We start from the raw sequence: 17282 nt of genomic DNA, 5'->3' as shown, positions 1-17282 counted from the left end.
TTGTGGCAAAGTAAGCGTAAATTATGTTAAAAATAATTTTTAATATTTTAAGCAAGTAGTGTTATTGCCCCACATTGTTGGCGTGTCGGTGTTAGTGTCGAGGTTGTTGATCGTCGAGTCTAAAGAAGTTGTTACAGGGATAGCCAGATTATTTGACTCATAAACGATAACTTTGGTCGCTTTAATGATGACGGTTGATTGGATTCCTGGAGGACTGAAGAGGCTCCAGGATCTGGGGAAGGACTTGATGTTGACAAGACTATAGGGCAATGCGTGTTAGTCGTGATCTTGTAACAAATATATAAAGACCTACTCTGAGCTTTGGCATCAGGAGTGACTTGTCTCGCCGTGTGCGAGAATGGGACTTGGTGGCCTGTCTCAGAGTTAACATCAAGACACAGCAAAGGGTAGAGTCACGAACGTTTGCTACCTGTGGTAGGACTACTCGCCTTCCTCTTTCCCGCACCAGTTGGAACATGAGTTTCCACCACTTCAGGTTCTTCGAGAGAGGTAGCGAGGGACGCTTTTTCCGGTCTACTTCTGTGGCCTACTGTGTTTAATCCAGAAGTATTCTTCTGTACGGCCTCAGAGTTTACTACTTCAGCTGAAGTATGAGGCTCCGGGCGAGGAGAGACTGGAAGAAAGTCAGAGGGGATCTGTGGCGTGAAGTAAAGACACTTACAGTTTTTATCCTCCACCTTTGGCTCCGAATTTTTGGCCACGAAAGCTACTTGTCTCGTGGGAAGGCTCAAGATATTTGGTTGGGGTGTGCGCACTCGCAAAGCAGGGTTTGCAATTTCCTCGACTTCTAACTCGGAATCCGAATCCATGGTAAGGTCAATCAAATCAACATCTAGAGGGAAGTTAGCAGCGATTCACCAAAAGAAGCGAAGCGAGGAGTACCTTTATGAAAAGGAAAAGTAAGGACTTCCGCTTTGATAGCTACCTGAGGTGAGCGCCGCTCAGGCGTTTTCTGCACAGCCGCGCAAGGAATACCGGGCGGGTGACCATGATCAAGATCAGAGCCTTTGTTTGTAGTAGCAGTGGTCTGAGCTTGGGGTAATTCTTGTGTTGCATAGTTGTTGGGTGGGGGATGGTCGTCTGAAATTTCACGACCTTGAGAACCCATGAGGGTGGGATGGTGAGATGTGCTGCCAATAGCCTCGGAAACGGTGCTGCTACCTTGGATAGGTGTGGTGCTCCCACTACGCTGGCTATCCAAGCCTTCGGAACCAGTTCACAAAGAACTCCAGGTTGCTCCACGGTGTCTGATGTAGTATTCTGATTATGATCATGATCTGGGCATGGCGCTGGCGAAACATTGGAAATCTGGCTGCACGGTGATACCATAGTTGGTTGACAGTCTTCATGCTGGTGAGGCTCGTGGCTGTTGCTCGTCGCCGGAACCGAAAGAGTCGATCTCGAAAGGTCCACAGAGGCCGTGGTGCTGGAGGCTGCAGGGGTTGAAAGAGACTGGTCCTGGGACCCGGCAGTGGTAGTTGGAGAGTTTGCCTTTGGAAACGCTGCTGCTACTGCTTTGGGCAGAGTCAGCACGGAGGTTGAAGGGCGAATCAGTCCAGATCTTAATGCACGAGGGATTGCCATCTTGCAGAATCGATGCGAAGTGATGATCAGTAAGGTATAAGGGATTGTGGTGTCTCTGGAGGGGAGATACGGCAGCTTTATGAACGAGGCTCTTACCTCCGGATTCAAGTTAACTTGGCTGAACGACTGACTCACGCGTCCCGAATTGCGAAGGAACTAAAGAATGCCTAGTATCGGGCACACTTGCATTTTGCATGAGCAACAAGACAAGAACCAACGTGTGATGCATCAGCCGCAGTGAGGATGGGGTTTCGGACTACGTTGACACACAAGGATGAAGCACACAAACCAACGTGAGTGAGCCATTATCTCACCAGTGCATGATGCATTGATGGGCTCAGCACAGCTGACGGCCGGTTATATCTCAGCTAGCCAGGAGTGACATCAAGTTGTATTCAGGAAAGTATTGATCCGCGGCCGAGGAGGCTGCTTCCACGATCCAATCCCATGCAAAGATACCATCATGTGGCCAACATTATGCAATATAAATGAGCCATGATTTCACCAGTGCATGATGCATTGATGGACTCAGTAGAGCTGACGGCAGGCCGGATCTCAGCTGCCCAGGAGTGACGTTGAATTGTATTCAGGAAAGCATTGGTCAGTTGCCGAAGAGGCTACTTCCACGATCCAGTCCGTGCAAAAATACAACAAGCTGACTAACTTGATGCGGTATACGAGCTGTAGCCACCAGCACCAGTCTATAGTTTGCGGGAGGATCAAACTGTGGTCTCAGATGTTGAGATTCCGTGGGAAGGTTAGTGGAATGATCGAGCCAGACGACCAAGACCCGCTTGGTCTGCCTTGATCCACAATCTTTTTGTAAAGGCATGATGATGACAATGTCCCAAGAACAAAATCAAGAGCATGGAAGTGGAGGGGTCACAGCTAGGCATCTCGAGATTGTTGGTGATCTGCCTTGGGAGTGCATGAATTCGGACTTTTCGAGATCAGAAAGCCCAGATGACCAGAGGGGCAAATACAACATAGTCAGCCTGATTTCAATGTGTTCCTTCTTGCCGTGACCGATGAGACCATGTCAGTAGTCCGAAGATGTTGGTATCATTGACCGGTTCCACTTTGCGGCTTTTGGAGTTGATCCATCTCAGCATGAATTCGCCAGCGCGCAATTTAAAACAGGGTGTTCAAGTAACTCTGGTCAGGCATATAGAGTTTCGCACTTAAGCCATGGGATCGTTAAGAATCTCAGTAAAAAGTCATCACAAACTGAGTGTGGTTCTCAAATTAAAGGGGTAGAACGCATTCAATGGTACTCGAGATACTGTAAGCGAGGCGACTCCTGAATTTGCTAGGGTGGGCATACTCGGCTGCGAATTTATGCGAGACGTAGACCTCGTTTGCCCTATGGACGCTTGAATCTGCCTTGCCAGGACCAGTCTCAATGCTTGTATAGCTGACAGTTGATGGACGCAAATGCTTGGGAAAGGATGTGTCATTCGAATCCGTCGTGTATTTATATGTGGCACTTCCTCGTTGTGCGTCGAAACTGATCATGGTTACCCTATTACCCAGCAAGATCTCTCAAGTACTTCTTCACGTGTACGATGACGCTACCCACTCAAGGAAGTCATCTGGCACTTAACAAAGCTCTCAATGTCGAAGCAACCGTTGATCCAGCGTTCCTGCAAAGTTCTGTCTAGAACAAACAACACTTTCCCTTTGTCCCCTCTTTCACGGCCGACGAAGCTCAGGAAGCTGGTCGGATGAAACACTCCCCAAACATGACGCAGTCACCCTAGGCTCCAACAAATTATCAAGGCTGTGAACAAAACGTTTGTCGTGGACCGGACGCAGGTGCATGATCTCTCCCTCCAACGTTGCTGATTTAACTAAAAGATGCAAGGCAAAATGAACACATCAATTCACCAAGATACATATGTTGAAAGTTCGTCTTTCCTCATGCCCGCATCTCGACTCCCAATTTCGAGTCAAGTAGGGCTTCTGCCCTTGTCCCGTCATCTAGTTGGCCTTCCGTTCCTGCCGACATAGAAGGCTTTCAGACTGGCGAACAAACTGTCACGTCTGACGCAGAATGTCCACCAATCTTTATTACGCCAAATCAGCAAGCTTGGAATGCACTCGATAGTCAGAACTGTGCGAGGGTCTTAACCGGTAAAATTAACCTCCACCACCAAGAGTAACCTAACGATGTTAGCAGATCCTGTTGGACTCGACTACCAGACAGGGACATTCGAAATAGACTCACAATTGCCAAGTCTAACCTCGGTTAGGGAAAAATCATCACCAGCGACTTTCCACATCGATAGTATCATCACGAGTACGAGGACCGAAGCGGACGTAGCGCTGGCTATCTTCGTGAATCATGGAGGCCATCAGGTCAGAACAATCGAGAGCGCCGCCGACGAAGCTTGGTCACGAGCGCAAGAGTGCAGTCGAAGGCTTGATTTTCTTATTCAGTGTAAGGGTTTCCTTATGGCTGAAGATTAAACTCGAGGTTGACGAAGAAGACTGGTGTCTCAAGGTTAGTTGGAACTGCACAGGATAATCAAAAACTCCAATTCTATCTACTAGACAACCCAATTACAAAAGAAACGATCAAATCCCCATTCGCTCCTCTAGAGCCTGTACTACTAAAGCGATTTTAGCCAATGACGGACCAAGAGTTTCCATCTCGGCGACTTTCGCCACAAGGCCTGATACCAGCGCACTCATTTGGTCCATCTTCACAAGAAACGCTGTCATTTCAGGATTGGGGACTGTCCCCGGAACTGCTGCTGCTGCCGCCGGTATCGATGTTTGCCCGGTCACTCTTCGAGCATATTCCATTTTCAAATCTTTTGGCACCCAGTCGAATTCTGCTTCCACCTTCCATGGAACCGAGATATTTTACCTTTCACAGTACACGGTAATCTCCTTGTCCGCTCGGCCTTTCCCCAAGATATCACCAAAATCCGATCTTGTGCAAATCTCTATCCCGCTTGCCATTTCTATACAGCACAAAGTGTCAGCAGCCTTGGTCCCTTTCCCAAATGTTGCCATGATGCGCCGCCCCTTCGTACACCAAAGAAACTTGATGAAGTTGGGTTTGTCCCTCCACGTCCATGTCTTTGCTTTCTCGCCGTTGCTCCTTCGTTCTGCTAACCGCTTGATACCTAGCATGGCGAAAAACCTAATTTCCTCTTCTGCCTTGATTGACGTTCCCGAAATCAAGTCGTATATTGGATCTGGACCTAATTTGGAAGCGACAATCAATGTGCTTCTACCTTGATCTTCTCCTAACTTCGTGTGTTGTCGCCCTGCGATTACTCGACGCCCATCTGTAGTGACAAGTGTGTTCCAGGGATATTGGGTATCACTACTTCCGCCAGCATTGAGCGTTTGACCTGCTTTCCTAGCCGCTGCCTCTTCCGCTAGTCTTTGCGCTTCGGCTTGGGCTGCTGCCGCTGCCGCTTGCGCTGATATTTGCGCTTCAGCTTGGGCCGCTGCCTCGTTCACGTTGTTTAGTTCGTCCTTAGTTGGGGTGGGTGGTGTCCAATTTGGGTATTTGCGTTCATTCGTGAAGCTATTCATTTTATCTTGCCACTCTTTCCATTGCATCATCAAGGAAAGGTTATTGAGATCGTGAAGGAGAGCATCACGTATGGGCTTTCCGTTGAGGTAAGCAGAGCCGATTGTCCCACAATCAATGATACAATTATCACGGGTATTGCCGTCCTTTTCATTTTGTGCTTGAATCCTCTCATTGAGTTTCGACAATGCCTGAAGAACAGTCAAGTTGCTAGGGTCTAGCCACAAGGGCTGCATGTAGTCCGTTGCTTCGTAAAGGATCTTCAAAATTGTCCCGTTTGGAGTGGGAAAGCCGCTGCCTGCAGGCCGAGGAAGTGGACCCTGGCCATCCCAATTGGAGATGAGGTCTAAATATTCCATAGGAACACCGTATGAAAGGGCGGCGCCGTTCACTTCTGCACCATTGTCAGCACAGATTATTATATGATATAATGAATTGAGACTTACTTAGAAATTCGTGATCGGATGTCTTTCTATAGAGCTTAGGGTGAATGAGGAGGATGGTTGCTTGGTAAGCAGCGAGAGCTTGCTCTTTGCCCTCTGGTGTGGATATACTCGCCGAGCTCCAGTCCGACGGCAAGTTTAGTATCTTCTTCTTATTTTTGGTAGAGCTCACTCTTTGCAATGCTTGTGCTCGCTGAATCATTTCAGGGTCATGATCAACTATATCATCATCGTCATCATCTACTCTTGTAACCGTGATTTCTGGTTCGGTCTCTGTACTGGTCTTAGACGGATTGGGCTCTGGCGTGGCCTCTGGAGTGTATCCGCCATAATCGTTAACTTTCGCCCTACCAAAACCACCCCCACCCAAAGAATCTTTCGGGTCAAGAGATGCCATTGCTTTCCGTGGAACTTGTTTATCAAATTCTGGTTCTGTGTCAAATAAAGCTTGGAGTCCAACGTCGATATTATCACTCATTGTCTAGAAAAAATGAAAGACGTTTGATCTTAAGCTATATACCTAACCGGAGCCCAAAATAGCTATAATTTACCAAATTAGATCACAACAATCCTGTTATAGCTAACAAACGCGCACAAGGGTCCCAAACGGGTGCCTCCTCTTGGTCTCGAAATAACATTTGATGAGCATATATATTATTTGGAGTTAGTCTCGCTTTGCAGCGTATACTCCGCTGCCATCACTCATCATCACTCACGATGTTCATCCCAATTGTATTGATTAGTACATACTGTCACTTGTGCCTTGCCCACCATAGCAACAATGTAACTGAACAAGTTGCAGCTGATCAGAACAGAACACTACAAACCACATCAAACATCACAAATATCTCCACTATTGAGGTAGCATTGGTGGAAGCGATAGCCATCATAACAATTCAGGTGGGCAACGCTGTAGGAGTTGCGACAGTTGACTTTGTCTCTCTGGAATCTAGATCGTTGCAGGTGTCAAGTTCAGCTACAGGTGCCGAAGGCTCTGATACTGAATATATAACATCGTCGCCAGATCCTCCTTCAGAATCGATGACCTCATTTCAATCTGCCACGCCAACCAGCTTGGCTCAAATCAGCTCTGTAAGCAGTACGTGCAACATGACATCAACTTGGGCACAAACACAGTCTACAAATGTCAGTAGTACAGTCCCAGCACCAACGGCATCGGTAGAGAAGGAGTCCATTGCAAAATTAGTCAGTAGTAGTGGAGGAAGTTCTTTCATTGCACCCAGTTTTGTATCATCGTGTATTTTCCTCATTTTCCTCGTCTTGATGTAGTATAAATAATAATAGACTGTTAAGGGTAATTAGATATTAGAAAACTTTAATGCATTACTTTTTCAAGTTCAATTTCCTCCTCCGTTGTCCCTGCCTCGACTTTGGTCAAGGTGTTTTCGACGTGGTATACACATCGCGGTATAAATTGCCGACTCTGTACAGCCTGAGGCCTCGTCCCACGTGTTATCATAAAGGTAACACCCAGAAGCCGTTTGCTACTTTCCTGCCCTTTGGCTTGCTTCGTTGTGATTGTGAACCCAAAAATCATGATGATTATTCAGAACGGCGTAAGGAACTGAAGACTTTGGCTCGCGCTGGTTCAAATTATATACGAGAATTTGCGTTTTGTATTTTTACTTCCTGTTATTGTTTATTAATAGAAACATTTAAAATAACCCCCCCCCTATTCTAAAACCAGGACTTTGGATAGAATGACTATAAGTTTGTGTCTCAAGCTCGAGCTCCATCTCTAGGCAAGATGGATCCTGAAATCAACACAGCTCCGTTGCAGTTCCACGAAGAGGATGGGTATTCCATGAATTCGTTGATGAATAGACTTGATGAGTTCCAGCATGCACAGCAATGGGAGTGTCTAGAGCGCCTGACGCTGGAGAATTCCTGGTTGGAACAGCACGTTACCCGTCACCGAGAAAAGTCGGCACGCGTGGCCTTTCTGCTACGTGAGATCGAAGGAGCCGCGAATGAAATGCAAAGGGCACTTGAAGCGTGCTGCAGTGAAGAAGTTGCAGCAGATAGAGCTTGGCTCGCATTCTGGCATGTGCGTGAGAAGCAAGGGGCAGCATCTGGTAATGGGTCTTGGATCTAATCATTGAGGGCTAAGAAAATTCAAACTGCTCCATCTCCGCGTCCCTCATTTCCTCCAAGCGATTCCTTTGCTACTTTAATATCTGCTATGAAATTATCAACTACTCGCTTGGAAAGCTTTGCCCATTCCATCAACTTGTCCACGTAAAGTTCGACTCCCTCCAAAAACCTGAAATTAAAATCAAAATACGTTCAAAGACAGAGTGTCGGGGGTTGTACCTTGTTTTCTGCTCGGAACTTATTAATTCCAATACCATTAGCATCATTTCTTCTCGAGGTCAGGGCACATACTCAATCAACTGCTCCTTCATTGTCCCTTCTAGTCTTTTGATTCGGGCTTCTAATTGAGCAATACGGGAATCGGTTTCTGCGGAGACAGCGTGTTCCTTTGGTACTGGCGGCAGTTCAGGGTCCAGAGCAGCCAGTGCAAGAAGATCCAGAGCCGTGTTGGGGTCTTGCGGCCCCCAGTCGTATCCTTGAAAAGGGTCGTAAGCCTGCAAATGGGATTGTTGACCTTGAAATAGCGGTTGACTTAAAGGTGTCTGGCGTCCAAGGGTCTCTGTTGGTAGTTGCCAATCTTCAGGTGGTTGAGCATAAGGCAGGGCCTGCTGGGACATCGGGTACATTGGGGCGTAATCTATGGCGCTGGACATGAAGATTGGAGAATTCACTGCTTTATACACTCTTATACTAGGACTTAATGTCTGTTTGGAAGTGGCTTAGAGTACCCAATAAAACTTGAAACGAGCTCATTGCGTTACCTTCCTATATGCTCAACTATTTCCAAGCCCTGGTCATGATACGGAAGCCTCCTTTGCCTGGTACCTCGTGCAGATAATCGGCTTTCAAAATTAAACATTCTAAATTCAGAACTTTTCCCAAGCCAACTTCGGGTCTCTCTAATTGCGGCTGATAATGCCAGCCGAGTAGCAAGCATTTCTTGATCAGCTCTCTCGGCATATGGCCGCAGCCTGACCAACAGCTTAGCATGCATGAGAGCCCGGTAGATAAGGTCTTCATCACGTGTAAGCTTCTTGCAGATCAGGTTGTTAAGATATAGCACCTGTGCGTTCGACATTGTCAAACGTAGTGGTCTTGGTCGAGTGCTTTGAGAAGCGGTAATTCAAATAAGGAAGGCACTACTCAAAGGTAGGGCGCAGTGGATTTATTCTGAGAACACCAACATATATTTTTGTCTGGAGGAGAATCATGATGCCAGAAGTACATACCTTGTCCAACCACGCCAGGTGCATGGCACATAGTCCCGAAGTTTGGGCCGGCCTTATTTAGCGCTAAGTAAAGTCCAACCACATCCCTGGACATTGCATGGAGCCCATAATAGCACATCTATTCACGAGCAGCTGCAAGAAAAGTCTATCTTGCATAATCTGCGAGCGGGGTAGGAGAGGAAATGTGCGAACGGGTGTGGGAGTTCCGGCGCAGTAGATACAGGTGCACGAATATATGAGACGCTTGACATTCGTCGAACTTGACCGAACAAGAACTTTTGAACCGTCAACATACGATATTGTTGTACCAAGAAATTCATTCCCTGTATTACTCGATTTTAGTTCCATAGCACAGCACTGTACACAAAATGAGCCAATTCTCTAGCCTCGACGCAGGTGCAAGTGTTCAGCCACAAGCCGAAGTTTCACATGACGGCCTGCCGCCGTACTCCGATGAAGCAAACAACACTGCCAAAGAAGGAGTTCAGAACGTTCTTCCAAAATATCCTCCAGGGCTGCCAATGCATCTGAGAAGTGGCCGGCAGGTAGCTGCGCAGCAGCACTCGGAGCGGCCACCCTTCAGTAATCAGCTTCCGCAACCAGAGGCTCAGGTTCAACAACCGTTTGATAATCAGCTCCCCCAGCAACCTCTGCTTCAACAGATTCGTTTCACGGATGTTGATGTCGAGATCATTGGGAACCATATGGCGGGAGTTTGCCATGCTATGGACGCCTGCCGTCAAGTGTTGTGGACGAGAATGGGGGTGTGCCATGCGCTTCAGAACGCCTTTGAAGATGAGAGGAGGGCTCACTCTGACTACGCCAAGTCGTACGAGATGTTGTACACTCAGCACCAAAATGCTCTGTCGGAACTCAACACCCTCTCAGCCGAATGTCGATCCTTGAGTGGACGAAATGACTGGTATTGTCGGCAAATGTGTGTGCTTAATAATTGGAATGAAGTTTCCCAAATTCAAGCGTTCAAATATGCTAATGCAAGGCCAGCTTCTTTCCCCCAAAAGATATCGAAGGTGTAGGTATCTTCCAAGATGCAGGACCCCTCCAAAATGACCCTTTGATTGCGGCTCTGGCCGAAGCACCGGCTCTTTTTCCAGCAGGGAAAACCCCAGACTTTGTGGTGTCGCTGGGGACGGGCAGAACGCCTGTAGCGGAGAATACGACGGTAACCCCGGGGAACTTCTGGCGGAATAGAGCGTCACCCCGACTTTGGAGAATGTTTTCGGAGAAGATGCGTGATCGAGATATTAGAAGACTGTATAACGAAGATCCTCGGTACCATAGAGTCGACTTCGAATTCAGTGACGTCGAGCCTCGCTTGGAAAATATCAAACAGATGCGGGATCTACAGTCAACCCCGTGCAAGGGTGTAACGATCATGAAAGCCATTGATAACATTGCCAGGTCTGCTATCTCGTGTCTCTTTTACTTTAAATTAGAGACTTTACCTGTTGCTCACCATGGTGCAACACGTGCAAGTGGCTTTATCCGCTGCTGGATTCGGCAGAGTGATCCAGCTTTTCAGACTCTCATTCAACAACTCACTCAAGCATCTGCTGCTTTCTACCTTAACGAACGCATAATCCCAGGAGATATTGATGACCCATCATTTTGGGACAGGGACGGAAACTTCTCTAAACATATCGAATTACATGATGGTAAATTCAGTATAAAGCCGCGTCAAGGGGTCAACGAATCATGTAACATCAGTGGCTCCCCTTATTGTACGGAAAAGTTGATCGCATTTCAAGGTTTGAATGCTGTTTTTGGAAGGGCGGATCGTCGGAAGAGGAAACGACGTGCAAAGAATAACACAACTGCAAGGCAAAAGCGTCGGTTGAGGTACTAAGGTCTTGAATGGTGTAATTGATGTATCTATTGAAAAACAAAATAACAGGTAGGTGCAAATTTGAACAGAATAAAATCAGCCCTCATCACCAAAATCCGAGTAAAGTCAACATGAAGCCTAGAACACAGAAACCTGACAATAAATAAAAGTTTATCAACGCCCGAAAAGATTTTGGCAAGATGCGCTGGGTATTCCACAGCCTGTGGAAGAGCTTTTTTAGCTCCACAGCCTGTGGATACTCCGCAATACCATCTCCCAAACACCTATACACCTCTGACTGACGCCCTCGTGCTCCATTTGCCTTCCTCCATGTCACTAATTGCTTTGAGGATCGTGTCTCGAACTTCAAGAGCAGCGCTGGTGACTATGTGATCGATACCGTTGAAGTCTACACTATTTTGGTAGAGAAGAATAACGTCGGCTCTTAAGTCATCCATAGATTGATATGCATTATTCTTCACCTTCAACTCGATAATGCTGAGGTCAACCGGGTTAGGAATCTTAGCAGCATATGCGTCCGCACAACCAGGCCACAGCTGCTCGACCGGTGCTTTGAAACTCTGACCAGCTTGAGTCCGGCTAATATCGTTCAAGGTATTGGCAAGGTCTTTGGCTTGACGCTTCGTCATTGCAGTCTGCACTCCATTCGTTTGGGACTTGGCGGGGCTGAGCGCAGAATGCTCCTGGCTGTCCGTGTGGTAGGAACTGGAGAATGCCTTGAAATGACAATCATCAGCATGTTCTAAAAACAGTGGCTGTACTTACTTGCTCCCCATTAGGCTCTGACTGTTGATGGCACATATCGAATGCCGGGTCCCCTAATGCATTACGATCCAAGAAGTAGGTGGCGCCGTGAGAGTTTTTATCTAGTTGCGACTTTGCAATGTCGCGGGATTTCTTGTGTTTAGCCCGGAGATCACGCCAGCATTAATCGTCGTGTCAAGGCCCGCTACTCGAATGGTGAACTGGCAGTATTGGTTGGTCTGAACACGGTGGTCGGCAATCATCCATTATTGCCGATATCCTATCGGAATACAGGATCAGATCGAGGTCCCTTGCTATGGACCAGGGGAGAAGATTGAATGGACTTCTCTCATCAACCTGGACGCGTCCAAGGCCAAATATACCCCTTGGATTTAGTATGAAAGCCTTGGTATAGAAATTGTGGATCATGCCGTGTTCTTGGGAACAATGACCAAGTCTTTGTTCTTGAAGACTGCCAGTCGCGGAAGAGCTTTCAAAGGCTTCTGTCCTCTCTGTGAGTGCACGCGCTGACGGTTCTTGCTGCTGAACTAGGACTTCTTTTTCCGAGACACGGACTGCTTTCAGCGAATCCTCGACGATCTTTTCCGCGTCTTCCGTTCCGATGGTAATCTTACGATCTTTGAACTCCTCAAGTTTCTCATCCGAGGCTGAGCCGGTGAGCCGGTGAGCCGGATGCTCGGATTGCTGTCTTGTATGCCGGGAGTAGCTGCCTTTGTCATTATATTTGAAATCGCCCTTCTTAGATTCGAAGGCTCGAGATCTTGATTGCGCACCTCACCAGGCCTGTGAAACTCTCGATTTCGAAAGTCGTGCCAGATAATAGGAGGAGTTCCTGCGGAGGCTACAGAAGCGTTCTGGGTCTTCATAGATGGGCCTCGGCTCATGCGTTGCTGGTACAGCGATCCATCCTGCCCCATGCTGATCTCCTGCAAGCTCCCCCGAAAGCTTCGTGGCTCAACGCTATTCCCGAACTTGCGAAGATTTGAATCAATACATGGGCCAGGAGCAAAAGGCGCTAGGATTTACGAGATGGAGAACTAGGATGGCATGGTAAGTGCACAGAATAGACTGGTCGAGAAGGACTGATGGATGGGCAGAGGAACCTGCATTGCAGCAAAGCAATCTTGATGACCAAGACACTGGGAGGTATGCTTGTGCGGAGGAAGAGCTGTCATGCGCCTTGGGTTTTCTTCGGAGGGGACGAGTGGAGGAGGAAAGGGGGGAAAAGTAGCTTGGTCTTGATACATTCATTATGGCACACTCAGCAATGGCAAGAGAATTGATCGTATCACACCGAAGACTTCCTGACATAGTGGCTTGCGATGAGTTGGATTTGCATCTGTCACTTACAGATTGCTGCTTCGAATTATGTCGCCATATTCCACCATGGTTATACCAGTCCGCGATCTTATTTCCAATCGCTTTACCGCGATTTCAAATGGTTTGGACGATGTGGAGTAGAGTAATCAATGCCATCGGAGGACCAGAGAACCTAGCAAAAGTCCTAGGAAGTCTCGGTGTTGGGAAATGAAGAAAATGGAGCATGGCAATACTTACTTGAGGGAGCCAGTGGTCGAGGTTTAGATTAAATCATCGCAGCTAGAAGCTATAATGTTAGGACAGAGCGGGAACTCCAATCAAGCAGCTAAAGCTACCATCAATCTCCAGTCCAATCGCTACTCCATATGAATGTACCACAACGCCACTGGGAATTCTTCTCCTTCTGACCAGATGGTCCAATTGGTCTGGGACACATGTAGAATGATCTACCACAATTGACGCCAGCTTTTTTTGTGACAAGACTGATGCAAGGTTCATTGTGCTCGCAGCGAGGAACAATCCGCTTTCCTAGCAATCTTGACCAGCTTTCTTTTGCAACTATCGGGTCGATGACGCTGTCTTCATTGTCAGGGTTGAACTTCTTTGGGGTCAAATCCTTAGAAGATTCAGGATGCATGTCGGCAACAAGAGGAATCGGGGTTGGAGTTGCAGATGCGGATGTGGGTGTTCTCGTTGATTCGCATACATTGCTAGATACGATGCTTTCTGCGTCAGTCGTCCCATCAACTTGTGGCTGCTTTGGTTTAAAAAACCCCTTGAGGCTGCTCTGGCCTTTACCAGGCTGGCTTTTCGCCGAGCCTGTTGCTTTGGAACTCGATAGGGACTTTCCTTTCTTCTGTGGTTGGGTTGTGGCAAAGGGTGTCTTGATGATCCGTTTAGTGCCTTTGGGAGGCTGTGCATCCGGTGGTGACTTCACATGGGGCGTGTGAATCCCAATATTTTCAGGACTTGGGACTTGTGATCTTGGTTGAACTTTTGTAGGCTCGTCTCGTGAATTAGTCTGCTCCCCCACGATCGCGGGGTCTGTGTTCAATGTTGAGCCTTCCTCTGTCGAAGTGCCATCACCCTTCACGGATGACTCTTGCGTGTCATTCGAGATAGAAGAGCCGCCCTTCAGCAGAGAAGGTTTCTTGCTAAACATGTCTTTGATGCTCCGACGACGGTCGAACTCTGGTATGAGCTTGGCCGACATAGGTAGGAGATTTTTGGTTGACCACTCTTGCTGTCGAATACCCTCCTTAAACATGCCATCACTCATGATGTCTTTGATGTGAACCTCCTTTCCTTCGATCAGAACTCTCTCTTTGAGAATGACATAAACAGGGCAGTGGTCAGAACCCATAAGGCCTTCTTGGATGTTGGACTCGCTGAACCAATCCTTCCAATTTTCACTGCAGAGTACATAATCAATCCTTGAGCCAAAATTTCCCGGACGAGCATTGATCTTCTGTTCCCAGCAGGTGAACATGCCTTTACGGGTTGGATGGAATTCTCGGCAGATATCCCACATAATAGATCTCTCCCTGCCTTCGTCTCTCTCGCCAATGACTCTCCCACCAAAGACAAGCTGATTAAGCAGTCTCCTAGCTGGTGTTGAGATGTATTGTTCAAGGGTTATATCCTGCTTCTTCAGCTGCTCCGATGCATGAGCGGTATCCATCTCGTCCCTGATGATATTCAGATCGCCTGTCAAAAAGACCCTCTTCCCAGCCGCCACAAGATTTCGAACTCTGGCATCTAGAGCATTAAGGAAACCGATCCGGAACTCGTCCCTAGTCTCATCGCGAGTTGCTGGACAGTATGTTCCGATAAGGACAAATGCTGGAAATTCGAGAATGACGCAACGACCCTCGGAATCGAGTGTAGTAGCATCTAGAGAGCAATCGGAAAGTTGGCTTGAGGTTGGATAGCCGCCAATCTGCTGCTCTTTTGGGAGGTCGAAGAAACTTGTGGTGGAGTTGGGTGGGGTCAGAATGCCTGTGATACCTTCTTCTGCACGAAGAGGAGCACAGGCAGAGTTGCGGGTATAGATGGCCACACCAGAGTATCCTATGCATCAAAAGTCAGCTGTTGCATGATTCATGCTTCAAATGCTGCTTCACACCTTTCTTATGCTTAGGAAGGCTGAAATACACGTCCCAACCTGGGACGAGAACCATATCATCTTGAAGGTCTTTTCGTTGGATTTTGGTCTCCTGCATTATCACAATATCCGCTTCTAGAATTTCGAACATTGCCTATATTACAGTGTGAGTAAAACGTTGCAGTGACGACAGGTTGCCATACCGCAAACGTCCTTTCTTGACGCCATGGTTGGTATCCAAATGGATTCCTGGTTCAAGTTCAGTCTTTGAGTTTGATCTCCCCACTCCAGGCGGAAGAGCACGAGGATGATTTCCCCACCTGATCCCGTTCACTGCTTCTAATTAGCCACACCTGACATGCTCATGGACTTCATTACTTGCCATTCCATGTAGTGATTCGAAGTCCCCGTCTCTCATCCATCTTCATGTATCTACTGCTCGATTCGACGGTATGAAACGATGATGTCATAGCAGAAAAAAGGCTCCTTTCGTGCCTTAAAATAATGTGGATGCCTGAGCGGTCCGCTTCGCTGGCCTAAGTGCCTGAGGTATGACTCGGCAGTGGAACGTGTCGTCTCCAATTGATGCGTCTTCCAAAAATCGTCATCATATTCAGTTTAATAATAACTCTATTTTTATAGAATGTCTTCGAGGCGGGAATCGGAATTTGCGCGCCTAGGGATATTGATGAAAGAATCAACGATTTGCCCGCAATTCCCAAAGCAACATAAGACCAATCTAATCTAGAGATACCCTTAGCTCAACCCACTCATCCTCCCACTACCCCATGAACTATCATGAATATAAACCTCGCCAACGCTCACGAAATCCCTCACTGATAGCAGGTCCGGAAACATACAATGCCAAACACCCAACCCACCTAACTACATCCCCAAACTTGACTCTCGGAGATCCATTACCCCCATCGGCCTCAATCTTCGAGTTTTTGTTCCAAAGCCTTGATTTCTTCAACTACCTCGCCAGCAGCACCATAGAGCCCTTTCCAGCAGTTAAGCGTGACAGTACTACAAGCGTGAAAGTCTTGTGGGAACTCCTGCTTCTCGAACCTGGCGGCCACTTTCTCTCGAAACCCATCCTCTCCATCCTTGATATCAGGGAAAACAGCGTGGCCCATCATGATGAAATAGAAATTGCACCCAAGCGCAAAGAGGTCGGTTATAATATTAGCATCAAAGAAGTCATTTCGAGGGCAGAAAAACCTGCACGGCTCACCGCTCCAACCGTCTAGGAGGACTTGCCCATCTTCTGATAAATGTCTCCCTTGGAAGTCTGCTAGCTTGAGATGGAACTCGTCGTCGAGGAGAAGATTGGTGGGTTGAATGACGCAATGAAGGACCCGGCGTGAGTGGATGTGTGCAACTGCTTCAGCAGCCTCCCGGCACCATGATAATCGCTGGCGGGTCGAAGGAGGCGGAAGGCCTGATTCAAGTAAGTGGTGGGCGAGAGTACCATTCACAGCGCGCTCAAGATAGATCCGCATGTCTGAAAAGCCCTTGAAACCGATGATTCGAGGGTGTGGTCCGATGATTTCGAGAAGCTTTCTTTCGATCTCAGTGCGAATTGCCTCTCTGCCAGGCGCCAGAGGATATTTGAGAACTGTAGATTCATCTACTTCTCCAATAAAGGCACTACCTCCGGATGCAATAACCTTCTTTACACCTGGAGGATAGTACTGGTAAATCATTTCTATTTCTCCGTCGACGGACATAGCGATGATTTAGTGAGTGAGTGATGAGGTTTGATAACCAATTCGCTCACAACGACAAAAGACTAAGAGCGCGGTAGAATAAATGTTTGAACGTTATAAAGGAAGTCCTCTATTGCTTATAGGTAATCCTTGAGAATGTTAGGTTCTCAGTCAAGGGGCATGTAGTCTGCGTATCAGTCGCTTCAGGGTACAGTCGGGGGACAGGCAAAGACCACTAATATTTTGCCGACATTCAACACACTAACTTTAATTTATTTATTAATAAGCGCAACAACGTTTAATAAATAATTTATTTAATGCAAAATGCGTAGAATTTATTATTTCCAATTGTTAATAATTTTATATTTTAATAAAAACGTGAAATACGATAAATATAATATAAAATTAAAATTTTATTTATAAAAAAATTTGTCAGGGGTTGAACCCCATAATGCTTCGGCTACGCCTCGCTTAAGCACCAGCCTCCTTATTTTCTTTACGAGTGTAATCTCCGATCTAAGACTTTAATCTTAGAACACTTAGCGTGTGTCGAGGCTTCTTCGAAGCCCCTATTC

At 47.2% G+C, this 17282-nt stretch overlaps 8 protein-coding genes across 8 annotated transcripts; 2 read left to right on the top strand and 6 right to left on the bottom strand.

The window, feature by feature from the left end:
• Positions 1–131: 131 nt before the first annotated feature.
• Positions 132–1129, bottom strand: LY89DRAFT_742905 (uncharacterized protein; the record flags this gene model as incomplete). Its single annotated transcript, XM_018220892.1, has 5 exons — positions 132–259; positions 314–373; positions 422–634; positions 683–853; positions 904–1129. The coding sequence occupies 5 exons, from the start codon at positions 1127–1129 to the stop codon at positions 132–134; spliced, it is 798 nt and encodes a 265-aa protein (XP_018061611.1).
• A 3344-nt stretch (positions 1130–4473) lies between these two features.
• LY89DRAFT_742903 (uncharacterized protein) lies at positions 4474–6076 on the bottom strand (the record flags this gene model as incomplete). The annotated part of the gene is made up of 2 exons (XM_018220891.1): positions 4474–5549; positions 5602–6076. The coding sequence occupies 2 exons, from the start codon at positions 6074–6076 to the stop codon at positions 4474–4476; spliced, it is 1551 nt and encodes a 516-aa protein (XP_018061610.1).
• Positions 6077–7366: 1290 nt separating this feature from the next.
• On the top strand, positions 7367–7714 carry LY89DRAFT_677879 (uncharacterized protein; the record flags this gene model as incomplete). Its single annotated transcript, XM_018213708.1, has 1 exon — positions 7367–7714. The coding sequence occupies one exon, from the start codon at positions 7367–7369 to the stop codon at positions 7712–7714; it is 348 nt and encodes a 115-aa protein (XP_018061609.1).
• A 20-nt stretch (positions 7715–7734) lies between these two features.
• On the bottom strand, positions 7735–8366 carry LY89DRAFT_742902 (uncharacterized protein; the record flags this gene model as incomplete). Its single annotated transcript, XM_018220890.1, has 2 exons — positions 7735–7882; positions 8005–8366. 2 exons carry the CDS (start codon positions 8364–8366, stop codon positions 7735–7737), a joined length of 510 nt encoding a protein of 169 aa, XP_018061608.1.
• A 944-nt stretch (positions 8367–9310) lies between these two features.
• On the top strand, positions 9311–10809 carry LY89DRAFT_725776 (uncharacterized protein; the record flags this gene model as incomplete). The annotated part of the gene is made up of 2 exons (XM_018219001.1): positions 9311–9879; positions 9948–10809. 2 exons carry the CDS (start codon positions 9311–9313, stop codon positions 10807–10809), a joined length of 1431 nt encoding a protein of 476 aa, XP_018061607.1.
• LY89DRAFT_691729 (Bromodomain-containing protein) lies at positions 10801–12045 on the bottom strand. The gene is made up of 2 exons (XM_018216398.1): positions 11575–12045; positions 10801–11525 (listed from the first exon to the last, which is right to left on the bottom strand). Exons 1-2 carry the CDS (start codon positions 11608–11610, stop codon positions 11073–11075), a joined length of 489 nt encoding a protein of 162 aa, XP_018061606.1. The 5' UTR covers positions 11611–12045; the 3' UTR covers positions 10801–11072.
• Positions 12046–12914: 869 nt separating this feature from the next.
• LY89DRAFT_691728 (DNase I-like protein) lies at positions 12915–15448 on the bottom strand. Its single transcript, XM_018216397.1, has 5 exons — positions 15381–15448; positions 15319–15331; positions 15202–15247; positions 15020–15152; positions 12915–14964 (listed from the first exon to the last, which is right to left on the bottom strand). Exons 1-5 carry the CDS (start codon positions 15418–15420, stop codon positions 13232–13234), a joined length of 1965 nt encoding a protein of 654 aa, XP_018061605.1. The 5' UTR covers positions 15421–15448; the 3' UTR covers positions 12915–13231.
• Positions 15449–15827: 379 nt separating this feature from the next.
• LY89DRAFT_766367 (kinase-like protein) lies at positions 15828–16728 on the bottom strand (the record flags this gene model as incomplete). Its single annotated transcript, XM_018221726.1, has 1 exon — positions 15828–16728. One exon carries the CDS (start codon positions 16726–16728, stop codon positions 15931–15933), a length of 798 nt encoding a protein of 265 aa, XP_018061604.1. The 3' UTR covers positions 15828–15930.
• Positions 16729–17282: the final 554 nt, after the last annotated feature.

The sequence above is a fragment of the Mollisia scopiformis genome (genome assembly GCF_001500285.1).
Source record: "Mollisia scopiformis unplaced genomic scaffold LY89scaffold_37, whole genome shotgun sequence".
Taxonomy (NCBI): Eukaryota; Fungi; Ascomycota; class Leotiomycetes; order Helotiales; family Mollisiaceae; genus Mollisia; species Mollisia scopiformis.
This window is presented reverse-complemented; position numbering and strand designations above follow the sequence as displayed.